General features: G+C 47.6%; 2 protein-coding genes and 1 non-coding gene across 6 annotated transcripts in view; all 3 read left to right on the top strand.

The window, feature by feature from the left end:
- The window catches only part of B4galnt2 (beta-1,4-N-acetyl-galactosaminyltransferase 2 (SID blood group)), a 54,994-nt gene extending 52,028 nt beyond the window's left edge, over positions 1–2,966 (top strand). For all 4 annotated transcript variants that reach the window (XM_050157096.1, XM_050157097.1, XM_050157095.1 and 1 more), the window contains 2 exons: positions 1,502–1,721; positions 2,262–2,966. In XM_050157096.1, the coding sequence (XP_050013053.1) occupies positions 1,502–1,721; positions 2,262–2,467 (426 nt within the window). In that variant the 3' untranslated portion in view covers positions 2,468–2,966. The remainder of the gene's footprint in view (positions 1–1,501; positions 1,722–2,261) is intronic.
- The window catches only part of Igf2bp1 (insulin like growth factor 2 mRNA binding protein 1), a 282,681-nt gene that overhangs the window by 153,566 nt on the left and 115,392 nt on the right, over positions 1–13,723 (top strand). The gene's annotated exons all lie outside the window — the stretch shown is intronic.
- Positions 9,223–9,294, top strand: Trnaq-uug (transfer RNA glutamine (anticodon UUG)). Its single transcript has one exon. It is a non-coding gene; the product is annotated as a tRNA-Gln (tRNA).

The following is a 13,723-nucleotide window of genomic DNA, read 5'->3' as shown; positions in this document are numbered from 1 at the left end:
ATTTCTCCTTAACATCAGCCTGTACCTTTTCTAAATTTTGCTCAGTTGATCGAGTCATGTTAAACAAAGATCTGTTCTCTTCCTGGAGAACTTCAAACTGATTCTTGAGAAGATTGTTGTCATTCTCAATTGTTTTTAAGCGTTCAACCTCTGCCTTAAGAATCCTGAATTCGTCTCGTAAAGACTTTATCATATTTCTATTATCAAACCATTTAGTACCAATGAAAACTACGAATCCCAGAAGGATCCATAGATGTGGGGTGATAGACACCTCTTGTAAAATCTCCCACATGGTACAATAAAAAAAAAAACTGTTAAAGTCTTGAATGGTAATGTGTTCAAACATTTTATTTATAAAAGAAAAATTTTTTACCTGCAATGACTGGTTCCTGCCAGTGGTGGTCTCTCTGGTTTTGGAGCCTGTCCTGGAACTAGCTCTTGTAGACCAGGCTGGCCTTGAACTCCCAGAGATCCGCCTGCCTCTGCCTCCTGAGTGCTGGGATTAAAGGCATGTGCCACCACCACCCTGCTAAGTCACTTTGTATCAGACCAAATCTGCCACTGTGGCGGCTTTTGTTGAAAAATCACAGGTACTTGAGCTTCCGCTAATTCAGGCAGCGGGATTCTGCTGCAAATTTAGCCAAGGCAGGCAGGGAGGGGTTAATTGCTCCGGCGAGCAGGCGGGGCAGAATGGGCCTGTGTGTCCGAGAGTGTATCTCCGACTCGGCACCGGGGCCGAGTCACGAACTAAAAAACGGCACCCAGGAGCGTGCTGTGTTAGCTAGTGGGCTACGCGCTTGAGTTGGGGGCAAAATAGCCCGACGTTGGATGCCAAAATGTAACGGCGTAAATGAAGGCAGACAGATTGTAAAAATATATACAGCTTTAATGGGGAAATAGACTTACAGAACCACCGTTCCTGCGGAGACCAGGAAAGCAGAAGTGTCAGCTAGGAGCACACTCGCCAGATTTATAGGTAAACATTAGCCCGAGGCGAACATGCCCCCTAAGGGGCTGGACTTATCCCTACAGGGCATGGTAGTGCACACCTTTAATCCCAACACTGGGGAGGCAGAGGTAGGAGGATCTCTGTGAGTTCGAGACCAGCCTTATCTACAGAGTAAGACCCTATCTCAAAGACAACAACAATAAACCCTAAATAAAAATATTAGCTCTGTGTGATGGTGCATGCCTGTGATCCCCTTGGGAGGTGGAAGCAGGATGAGGGGAATTGACAGCAAGCCTCAGCTACAAAGCGTGTGTGTGTGTGTGTGTGTGTGTGTGTGTGTGTGTGTGTGCATGCCTGCATGTGGAGGTGGGAATTCAATGATCCAAAGGACCCAGCAGCAGTGTGAGAAGAGCTGTGGTCACATGCAGAGCCACTGAAAGTCCTTTGGAGGTGAGATCCATAGAGTACACCTTCTATTCTATTGGAGGGAGTCCTTCCTAGAAGGACGGTTCTTGACTCTGCTCAGATCCCGGTTTTCTGTTTGCTGACTAGGTGGGCGGCAGTGTGCAGGGAAACGCGTTCCAGTTCAGGCTGTTGTTGGAGCAGAGTGAGAATGGGGACTGTCTTCACCAGAGGCAGGGGGATTTCCATGCCCTTGATGGCTTCCCCAAATGCGTGGTGACCAGCGGCGTTGTAAACTTCTTCTTGGCTCACACGGAACAACTCCGAAGAGTTGGTTTTGATCCCCGTCTGCAACGAGTGGCTCACTCAGGTGGGAGGCTTGGAAGGGGTGATGCAGGGAGTGGAGCGGGGTTCTCCTGGGAAAGCCCTTCTCGCTACCCCAGGGATCGATCTCCTGCCCCTTTCACCCCAGACTATGGAACTCACGGTCTCTTGCCTCCCTCACCTCTCAGGGTCTCCTCTAGGCTGCCTCTGCCCGTTTGAGACACCCCACTTCCTTTTCCCCAAGGCTGTCCTTTACTTTTCCCGACCCTGCCTCCCATTCTTCTCTCAGAAAGTCTTTGCCACCTAAAACTGCACCTGGTGACTGCACCCTCCCTTCCCCCCTTCCACTCCAGAGCCCACAGGACCATTTAATGGAACCCAGTGGTACCTCTGCCCACACTCCTAATTGAGAAACCCGGTTATCTGTTTCTTCTAACCCCGGGACTCCCAGGAGCCGGATGTGTGGGTCCACACGGTGCCCAGCTTCCCTATGGTTAGGAACCAGGTGTCCTCCTCAAGTGTGGGTGGGAAAGCCCGGCTGGCTGACTGCAGCTCCCTTTGTCTCCCGGTCCTCCTCTCTTGGCAGAGTTCTTCATTGATGGGCTGGGGAGCCTGTTGGTGGGCTCGTGCCCAGAGGTGACTGTACAGCATCAGTCACGGTCACGGGACAAGGATCCAGAGATGGCGGCCATGGAAGAGTCTTACAGCAAATACCGGGCCAACACCAACGCACAGGTCCAATTCAAGCTCGCTCTCCACTACTTCAAGAACCATCTTCAGTGTTCCACTTAAAGACGCAAGGAACCGGATATTTAATAAACAAAACAGATTGGCTGTGGGCAACAAAAATTGTAGGACTGGCCCGTAAGGACATCAAAGAGAGCTGGAGTGAGGAGATATGGATAGCTCAGTCATTCAGTTCAGAGGCATTAGAAATGGGTTGTCCCTGGTCAGGGCAGGGGAGATGACCTAACGGTTAATGAGCACGGGATGCCCTCCCATGCATGAAGTGCCTGCACAGAGAACCACCCACTTCACTCATCTGAGCCTCGTGATGAGGGAGATGTTGATTGGTACCCCCCATCAAGGGATGCTAGAGGCATCAGGATGGCTCAGTGGGTGGAGTACTTGCTGCCGAGACCGACAACCTGAGTTTGATTCCTTGAGACCCACATGGCGGAAGGGGAGAAATGACTCTGACATAATTGTCCACTGACCTCCATGGTCATGTGACCCACCCCCTTCCCACATACCATAAATAAATGTAAAAATAAAAGTGGATAACAGCATACACCTTTAATGACAGCACTCGGGGTTGAGTTGGTATCCGTGACTCCTGTTACCACGAAGGGTTGTATGGATGTCTAGGGTCTGGACAGCCACCTGAGACCATGTTGATGTTCAAGGGCCTGTGCTGCCACAGGGGCCATGGCAACATCTGGGCCCAAGTTACAAGGGCCATGTCTGGGTCCATTTTACTGGGGCAGCTGGGGTGTCTGTGATGGTGTCCATGGCCCTTGTTCCCACAGGGGGTTATAGGAACCATGCGTGTCAAAATCCGAGGGCCAGGTTGAGCTGGCGCTGCCCCTCACTGACCCTGCAGAAGAGCTGACCTGCCCTTCCCTGGACAGTGCAGCAGGAGGGCTGGCCCTGCCTCACCCCTCGCCATGTGCTGACCAGGATAGCGTAGGCCTAGGAGAGCTGGTCATGCCCTTCGCCTGAGGTGGGCAGTCCCAGTGGCCCAGGCCAACCTGCTCAGCTATCATCCAGACCCACCCTAAGACCCCATCTATGGCATGAAGGGACTGGTCCTGTGGAATCTCCATGACTTGGGGGCAACAGCAGGACATCCACGAGGAGTTCCAGTGAGGGTCCAGTGATGAGGGTTTGCCAGAGGCAACGAATATTTTGTGGGTGGGGCTGACTGGACAAAAGGGTATATGCTGCCTGACACACCGAAGCACCCACTGGGATGAATGAAGATGTGTTGGAAAGAGGAGGAGCCAGGTAGGCTTTCTGTTGGTGTTATTTTGTTTTTAATTCGTCTGGAGGGGTTCTGAGGGAATGTGGTTGGGTGGGGGAAGGCTATGGAGGGATGAGGAGGTAAATGGGATTAGGGTGCATGATATGAAATTTCCAAAGAATCAATAAAAAAATTGTTTTGTATATTATAAAGAATACTGATCTGAAAAGTTCTTTAGTAAATCAGCTGTAAAGGTAGACAGAGCCACACACTTGCATCACCCCATGCACAGGTGAACTTAACTTGAGCCATTTCTGGTACATTCCTATGTCAGAAGAAAACAAAATTCAGCCGCAGCTAATCACAAGCAGCTAACACAATGGTGGACATCGTTCCATAGACAAAGGAACTTAACTACTCTGTCATTGTGCTCTGGCCTTTGGTTTGAGAATGCTAAGTTGCAATCATTTAATTTTTCAAAAAGTCGAATTAAAATAATGTTATACAAAGCCAGGTGTTTTGGTGCACAGTTGTAATCCCAGAACTCAAGAGGTGGAGGTAAAAGGATTAAGGCCAGCCTGGGCTATGTGAAAGCCTGTCTTTGAATGAATGAATGAATGAATGAATGAATGAATGAATTAGGGTCTAGAGAGATAGCTCGGTGCTTAAGGGTGATTCCTGCTCTTGCAGAGGGCCTCGGTTTGGTTCCCAGCACCACGTGAATACTCACGACTGTCTATAACTCAGGGGATTGGAAACCTCTTCTGCACAAACATGGGGCACATGCATACACTCGGGCACACATACGCACACAAGACAAAAACAATTTAAATAAGTGATTGGATGACTAAATGCACAGATGTTATCCAAAGTTATTCAGATCTTATGTTGTTGAGATGGCCTGGCCTAGAACTCACTCTGTAGGTCATGGCAATCCTTCTGCCTCCACCTGTCAGTGCTGCAGCATCAGGTGGGAGCCACCATTTCTGACTTGATTTTAAGCTTTGAAACCTTGACTTTAAAATATGATACTTGTTTATTATAATTTCTGTATTTTTATTTTAATGGAATATTAAAACAAAAGTGAAATATTATAGAATAAAAATAACTTCTAAATCATGAAATATAATGCTAATTTTAAAATTTACATTTACTCCAATTTATCCTTGAGTCAAATTTTCGACACTCTGAACACTTTTTTTTTTTTTTTTAACTTCCTGAGGTAATTATTGCTCAGGGTTGGTCCATAGAAAACCAAACATCAAAGGGGAGGATGAAGGAGGAGACAGGGGGTGGGATACACCCTGGTGCTGGTTTTTAATCCCAGCCTTGATTTCACAGATCACCAGCTAGGTGAATAGAGTGAGCACTTTTTTCCCCCCCCCAAAACAAAACCAAAACCTAAACTGGATTGGGGAAATGGGAAGCTAAAGTGTTTAATACCCAAGCATGGGGATTTGAGATTACTAGCATGCAAAGCAAGGCATGGCTGGTGGTCTGCAACCCCAGGCAAGCTCTCAGCAACTGTAACAGCCTCCATTTTGATGGGTTATCACCGGCATGCTCAAATCTCTTCTTCAAGATCTAGAACCATCTCTCCATGAGAGAGAAACAGTCAAGACTGCTACAAGCCGCAACATTGTACAGTAATTGCTCAGCCATCTTTTCAAGAGCAACTTATCAGAAACAAGGGATCTGGTAAGGGCTAAACCACAACTGTTTTGTGAATAAAGTGGCTGTCCTTTGCTGTACATTTTCACTGTAGCTAACTCCCTTTCTGTTACATATTTGGGAATAAATTCCCCAGTTCAGAAGTTTTCCACTGCCAGGCCTTCATTCCTCTCTCCTGGGTAAGCACAGAGATCTGCCTTCCTGCAATTATCTTTATCAGCTGGCATTTGGTCAGTGCTTAGGGTCCAGGCATAGAGCATCTCATTTAAGATATTCACAGATCTCCAAGGAGGCAGAGTTACTACCTGCCCAAGCTGCTGCTCTGGTTTTACCCCACGACACCTGTGATAAGAATGGCTGATAACAGCACACCATGAAATTGATAATTAGAGGCTTGGGTTCCTTCTTTGTTTCTACTGCCTAAAGCAAAACTCCAGACCTAGGCCCACAGAAACTGCAGCACCTGGCTACCTGCTATCTGATCAAGAACCATCAGCTTCTCCCTGACTGTTGCCTAGTAGCCTCTGTGTATGCTGGGAAAAAAAGAAGTGGAATGCTGATTTAAACAATCCATGCCCTATTCATAATTTTACTGAAAATAAACGTTTTAGCTCTTTACTACCACCTAAAAATGTACCATGGCACATTAACCTTCCCCTCTAGAATTCCCTGATGATTGTTAATTCCTTTTTCCTTCTTTTTTCTTCTCTCTCTCTCTTGAGATAGGGTTTCATTGTTTAGTTCTGTCTATTCTGGAACTTGCTTTGTAGACCAGGCTGTCCTGTGTGAGTCAGAAACCTTGGGGGGGGGGGGGACAGGTCTCTATGTAGCCCTAGCTGTCCTGGAACTCACAGAGATCATCCTGCCAGTGCTCCCAGAGAACTGAGATTAAAGGCCTGCGCCACCATGTCCAGCTCATAGGGCCTTTGAAAGAACAAAATGAGCAGGAAAACTGAGGTCCAGAAATGCCTGGGGTTCAGGTTCAACCTTGAAGGGAGGTAACCCCTAAATGGCTCAAAGTAGAATTGATTTATTTCTCAAAATGGACAATCTCTGGTGTTTCTTCTGATAATATGCAAGAGTTAAAACGTTTTTCTTTTCCATTTACTTATTTTTTAAAGACAGGGCTTCTGTGGCCTCCAATTCAGAGATCTGCCTGTCTCTGCCTCCCTAGTGCTAGGATTAAAGGTGTGCAACACCACCACCCAGCTAGAAAAGTTCTTATGCATTCACTCCTCAGAGACAAACTGTCACCAACAGAACTTTTTAGACTTGGGCCAACCATGTTCTTGATGACATGCAGGGGTAAAGAAAATCATACATTATACTGAAGAGGTACTTAGCAGGATAGTGGGTAACTCACAGCACTAACAGTGGGTGGACAAAACAGTCACAGGAAGGTGGCCAAGACGTCAGGGGACTGAGCCAACCAGGAAGCCAGCAAGGCCAGTTTGCTCCGCAAGTCACTTGGGGAGCCAGTGGACACAGCATGGTGCCTTACTGCACTGAGGTCGATGGCTGTCAGACCTGCCGACACTGCCAGAATTGGATCCAATTCTAAAGTCTCTGCTTTGTGTGTCTGTCTCTGGATCCTAAGTCCATCTGGCCAAGCTAAAGACAGACAGATGGACAGACAGACATACACATACATTCTGAGCCTGAAGAGTAAGTGCATTTGCTGTCACTGACTTACAAAACACTGGATTCCTTAAGAAAGTAAGACATAAAAAATAAATAGAAAGTAAGACATGCCCGTGATGGCTATTCTTGGACGTCAGTGTGAATAAATCTGAAATTAACTGAAATCCAAAAATGGAGGGCACACGTGTGTGGGATTTCTGCTAAATCTGAAGTAGGAAGGTCCACTTCTAATCCAGGTATTGATATGTGAAGACACGCCTTTAATCCGGACCACACCTTCTGCTGGAAGCTTCTGCTCACTAAAGCTCACCTGGCTACAGGTCCTGCCGAGTGCCAGACACGGCACCATTCCCCAGGAGTTCAGCTAGTGACCTGGTGTCAGGTTGACTACATTGGATCACACGTACCAGAGCAAATACTTATTTGGTTATGGGTTTGCCTTTCCTGCATGCAATGCTTCTGTCAACACCACCATGCATGGACTTACAGATTGCCTTATCCACGGTCATGGTATTCCGCACAGTATTGCTTCTGACCAATGAACTCATTTCACAGCCAGCCCTTGTTGGAGTAGCTGCACCGAATCCTCAAGTCATTCTATAAATCCCCTTTACATATGTGTGTGCGTACACATACACATATTCATTATATACGCTGTTGGTCTAGAGGACCCTGGCTGATTGCACTAGTGTGTAACTCTTCTGTTTACACATACATGGATGGCATCTTATGTATTTGTTTAGCTTGCCTTTTGTCTCAATACAAGTTAGCAGTGTGTGTGTGTCCATCAAGGCCAGCAGAGTAATGATCCACAGGAGGCAAGAAGGTAGTACAATTTAACACAACTCAGTAACCAGTGCTGGTTCAAACTTTGAGAGTCTGACACCAAGGAGTTTATTTTAGGCACGTTTAAGCACAGCACAGTTTGGTGAAAACTTTCCTGGTAATAATTAAGTCAATCCTAGGTGCACAATTAACTCAAAAATGCGTGCACAACAAAGTTTAAGACACAACTACATTGAAACTCTTTGTAAAGTACATGTGACATCTTTCATAAAGATAGTTTCTGTAGCAGTGAAGGTCCTTAATCCCAGCACTTTGGAGGCAGCCTGGTCTATGGCCTGAGTTCCAGGACAGTTAGGGCTGTTACATAGACAAACCCTGTCTCGAAAAAACAAAACAAACAAACAAAACTTGTTTCTACAGATTGAGAAAAACACACTAATGAAAAAGGTGACCAGGCTGTTAACTTCGTCCATTCCTAGCCTTCTTAGGTGGAAATAGGTTATACATCACTCTCATTGTAGAGATAAACAACCCTGTGTGTTTAACATTGCTGGTTCCTTAGTGCTTATCAGTGAGAACACGGAGTTATTTCTTAAACTCTTGTGGAGCACTTATGAAATCTCCATTGTTTATTTTGTCAATTCTTACTGTCTTATAATAAACAATATATAGTCAAGAATCTCCTTGAACGCGCCTTCTGGTACTGATGGATGCCCGGTAGGATAACGTCCGGATGGTGAAATTGCTGAGTCAAATTACTTGTAAACTACTGCTCGACTGACCTGCAGAAACACATTTCGAGTCAGTGAAACGCGAGACAGCCCGGAGAAGTGTCTTTTTTTTTGGGGGGGGGGGGGTGTCTGTTGTTAAAGAGCCGACTGGGTCTTTCGAAGGATCCAAATGCTAGAAGGTTCGGCAGCCCGGGCTTTAGAAACGCATGCGCAAGTGCAGGGCTGGAAGCGCCCCGGCAACCCTACAGTTGCTAACTTGCCGCGCACCGAACGCCGGCTGCGGCCCCCAGCTTGGGGTCCCCTCCGGGAGCCCCGGTTCAGCCTCCCAGGTGCGTCCGGGGTTTGAACGGCCGTGCCACCACGTGCCAGTCCGCGTCCTTCCCCGCTGGGCCAAAGCGTCCTCGCCACACTCCTCGTAATAGAAACACATTAAACAACGCAGGCTGCGTGAGCCCAGCCTCTAGCCCGGAGTCCTGGGCGACTGCTTTCTCCAGACTCGCTCCGACCCGACAACTTGCCGCCCCCCAGGACTTGCGGGCGAGGGCCGGGACCCCTGGAGGAGCACCGGAAGCAGTGACGCCTCGGGGCCCAGTAACGTTTGGAACTCGCAGGGACACGGGAATCTCGGTGGTTCCGCATCTGCCCGCCATGGTGGCCTTGGGCCAGGGGCCCAAATCAACTGTAGCGAAGCTTAGGAAAGGTTGCCCAACGTCATGTGGCTTGAGAAGGCTGCCGGGCGCCTTAAGCCGCCAGCGGGTCCCATGGTGTAATGGTTAGCACTCTGGACTTTGAATCCAGCGATCCGAGTTCAAATCTCGGTGGGACCTCACTGCACATCATTTTTGGCTTTAGAATCCCTGTTTTGGGGCCTGTAGGAAATAGCGACCTGCTCGAGGCTGGACGGGGATGCACTGACCTGCAGGGCGGCCGCCCAGCGTCCCTCCCCGGGTTCTACATGCTTACTTTTCAGGAGCAGCCTGGGCCGGGTGGCACTGCGCACGCGCGCGCCGAGTCAGGCGGAAAAGTAAATGTGTTGATGGAAGACTGAGCAGAACTTTACCCTGAAGGGAAAACCGAAAGAACCCGAAGGCTCCCGAGGCGCTCCTGGCTGGGTACCGCCTACTCGGTGCGCCCGGAGGCCCCGCCCCCTATTCTCTTATTGGCTACTGTGCAGAACGCGCGGCGGGATTGCTTTGTGAGCTGCGAATGAAGTGGCCGGACAGGGCTAGGGGGCGGGCAAATGATTCCAGGGGACCTCTGATTGGCCACAAGCGAGAGGTACCCGGAGGTTTGTGTTTTTGGGGTCAGAGACCGTGTTTTGTTCTTGGTTTATCGCTGCTCCCCTAGCGAGGTTCGTTTTTCAATTAGACAATTCGTCAGGACCGTTTCTCACCGTCCACGGGTGTTTCTCCAAGCGCAGGATAGGAATTCTGCAGCAGCGCGCGCGTGTGCGTGGGACCTGCTGGAAAAGGCGTACCTCTCCAACAGGGTGGAAGATCCGTGCATGAATTATCTTCTTTGGAGTCATACCTGGATTTCGAGATGTTTTTCCCTGTAGGGTAAGTAACGAGGGAGTCTACTGACGCAGTATGGTCTCCCTACAGAGTGATTGGCACGGTGGCTATGAGTTCCTACCCTTGGGAGGATGCCATAGAAACAAAAAAGAGCCTCGTTTGGCTTTCCTATTAATTCTCAGTACGCCTTTTCCCGACCCGACCCACGCACTCTTTAAGACGCCTGAATGGATCAGTTTGAATGAGCCATCCCAGCCTCAAAAAATATCTGTGCGCGAGAGGAAGGACGATTTGTGCCACCAGAGAATAAACCTGCTTGTCAACTGTACACTGAAGAAATACATATAATAAAGGTGTTACCAAAAGAAAATTAAATAATAATGATAATAATTGGCACAGCAGAGTAGGGAAAAAGGACCTACTTGACATTGGCCATTGTGTTTCTATGGAAAAATACAAAATCGGATTCCTCTCTAAAGTACACCAAGCGCAGCCGTAAATCCCTCGTGAATTGTTGACCTGAAAGGGAAGAAGGCAGTGAAGCCTTGGGCGACCACACAGGGGAATTTGTACATCTCTCAGTTCAAACAAAGCCTTAATTAAAGACACAAGAGTTTTATACTTCCCAAGATGAGCGTGCTACTCTGGGCCCTTATCAGAAGATACCAGCCGGGCAGTGGTGGCGCACGCCTTTAATCCCAGCACTCTGGAGGCAGAGGCAGGTGGATCTCTGTGAGTTCGAGACCAGCCTGGTCTACAAGAGCTAGTTCCAGGACAGGCTCCAAAACCACAGAGAAACCCTGTCTTGAACCCCCCCTCCCCAAAAAAAAAAAACAGTAAGAAAGAGGACATGTCAGGTGTTTCGCTCAGAGGTAAGGTATGCAAGGCACTCAATGGTCTGGCATAATGAGAGAAAAAAGGTAGCCACAGAATAGGGATTTGCCACACCAACTCCAGTGTCGTCTGTGTGCCATGACATATGTCATTATGCCGGACGGGAGCTACGTGTCCCATAGGACTAGGCTTCCTGGAGGTCAATGGCAGACAGCCTGGTATTAGCCACAACTGAGGCATAGACGGGTTTTCTCGATTAGCTGGCTATGCGGGATATGAGCTTTGCACAATCATCTTTTATAATAATGATATTCTGTATATCTACAAGACAAGGATCATTCTCTTCAGGAACAGCTCTGGGATAAGGAAGCACAGTATGGGAATGTATAAGACTACAGCAGAACCTTTGTCATACACAGGGTGTATGATGAGCAAGGGAATAGATGGGTTAATGTTGATGGACAAAGACTGTTATATTATACTTTCAACTTTATGGATAGGCTTGCTAGATCCCAACCCCCATGATGTCTGCTGCATAGGAAGGTACTGAAAAGTATAGTTCAACAGGTGCAGAGAACTGATTAGGTATATTTGGTCACTAGATGAAATAAAGGGTTAGGAAGAGGAAGGGCCATGATAGCGATAATGAGACAGAAACTTCCTATTCATAAGATGAAACCACTTGCCTGAGGTTTACATTCCCAAGGACGAGATTTCCTCTTCTAAGGATGCTTTATGTCTAACACCTGTTCCTGATAATATACTTTTCTTAAACATTGCTGATGTGACTAAAAGAAGCTTTCATACTGTGCCAACCAATGATACATGACCTTCTGATTTGTTCTTTGTTTGAATACTATATAATGAAAACATGAATTCAGTAAAATTGCAACAGATTCCAACCACTCTCTTGTGTGTTGTGTCTGTTTGTCATTCGCCGAACTTGTGCCTTCCTGTTACCAGGACCCTGCTTCTCCCACGGTCTGAGTGGCTCCCCTCAGCCGGTCCGTGGCAGGGATTTGTATGTGTAATGCATAAATGATAAATCTAAATAACTAAGTATAAATTATAAAAACCTGTAAGAAAACTGCCTGCAGAGAAACAGCAAAACCATGGGCTAGGGAGATGGCTCAGCCGGAAAAAGGTTTGTATGCAACAGTGAGGACCTGAGTTCCATCCCCGAAATCCACGTCACAAGATGGACCCAGTGGCACTTGTTTATAGTCCCCGTACTGGGGACGCAGAGACAGGAGGGTCTCTGGGGCTCGCTGGCCAGCCAACAAGAGAACCCGTGCAAGATGCCTGAGGAACTGCCCCTGAGACTGACCTCATGTGAATGGCTTCCACATTCACATCCACACCCACACACATTTTTAAACAACAAAATCAAGAGAAAAATTGCCTAAGAGTTGAGGGGGGCCCTCGCTTCGGAAACCCAAAACAGGCATCACGTATCAGAAGATGTGGCAGAACTCAATTGGATACCACACAACCACCTGAAGATAATGCCGGTCTTTGTGGTGAGTTCCAGGACAGCAGGGATGTGTGGAAACACCCTGTCTCAGAATAACTAACTAACTAAATAAATAATAACAAACTAAAAAGTAAATTTTTAAAAGACGTTGTCTAAAACAAAAAACCTATCCAGCAATCTGGTTTTGCTTTTACTAGACATGAGGCTGCATTTACAAGACCAGTTTACATCTGGTTGTCATACAAAGACCTGGATAAAAAGCATTGATATTGGCTAGATATATCTGGGTGATCAATTTGAATGTTCTAAGCCTCTTTGGTAAAAGAATAACAGTGGTGCCTTTTGTCTGTCAGTGTTTTGAGAATCCGTAAAACAAACAGGAAAACCCTAGCAAGGTGTGTTGTCAGATGCCTGTAATCCCAGTACTGGAAAGGGGAACAGCAGGATCAGAAGTTCAAGGTCATCCCAAGCTAAGCAGCAGCGCGAGGTCGAGGATGCCAGGACTTCAAGAGATTCTGTCAGAGAAAGAAAGAGGCCGGCAAGATGGCTCGTGAGTGGAGTCATTTACCACACGGGCCTGGTGACCTGAGTTCTACCCTGGAACTGGCATCCAGAGGAAAGAGAGAACTGACTCCCAGAGGTTGACCTCTGACCTCCACACACACACACTTTGACCTCCACCCAACTCATCAGGAACACAGGGATGTGTGAGAGTGAGGGGAGGGAGAGAAGCGAAGTCTCTGTCTGCTCTTCTGCTATATTCAATAATGCTAACTTCTAAAAAGACAACCAAGGACAGCAAAGTTCTACAAGCTCAAACACTAGTGCAAGGAGGGAAAACTTAGCACAGACAGCTATTTAGTGTGTTTGCCTATGCCTTTCTAGTCTGGCTTGTGACAGAGGCAGAGAAAGAATTTATGGGTGGAAGGGGGGCAATTAGGAAAAACATCTAGCAATTGGTGCTGTCCATCAACGGGATTTCTGGTGCCTGGAGATGGTCCAGGGTACTTAGAGACCTTACCTGCTGTGGTCTCAAGAGGAAATGGAGCTATGCACAGAGTCAGGCTTTCTCGGCTTCCATCCACAGTGAATCCTCACTTCTAGCTCAGAGCTTTGCTGGCCAGGAGCTTTCAAATCTGGGTTCCCAGAGGTCCCCTCCATCCTGCTTTTTTGTTTGTTTGTTTTTTCATTGGTACTAAGACTCTCAGTGAGGCCGGGCGGTGGTGGCGCATGCACGCCTTTAATCCCAGCACTCGGGAGGCAGAGGCAGGCGGATCTCTGTGAGTTTGAGACCAGCCTGGTCTACAAGAGCTAGTTCCAGGACAGGCTCCAAAACCACAGAGAAACCCTGTCTCGAAAAACCAAAAAAAAAAAAAGACTCTCAGTGAGATAACATCCTTTGCCTCACAAACTAGTACACACACACACACACAC

Source organism: Alexandromys fortis, unplaced genomic scaffold (genome assembly GCF_014885135.2).
Source record: "Alexandromys fortis isolate MF-2015 unplaced genomic scaffold, M_Fortis_MF-2015_v1.1 scaffold_31, whole genome shotgun sequence".
Classification (NCBI taxonomy): domain Eukaryota; kingdom Metazoa; phylum Chordata; class Mammalia; order Rodentia; family Cricetidae; genus Alexandromys; species Alexandromys fortis.
This window is presented reverse-complemented; position numbering and strand designations above follow the sequence as displayed.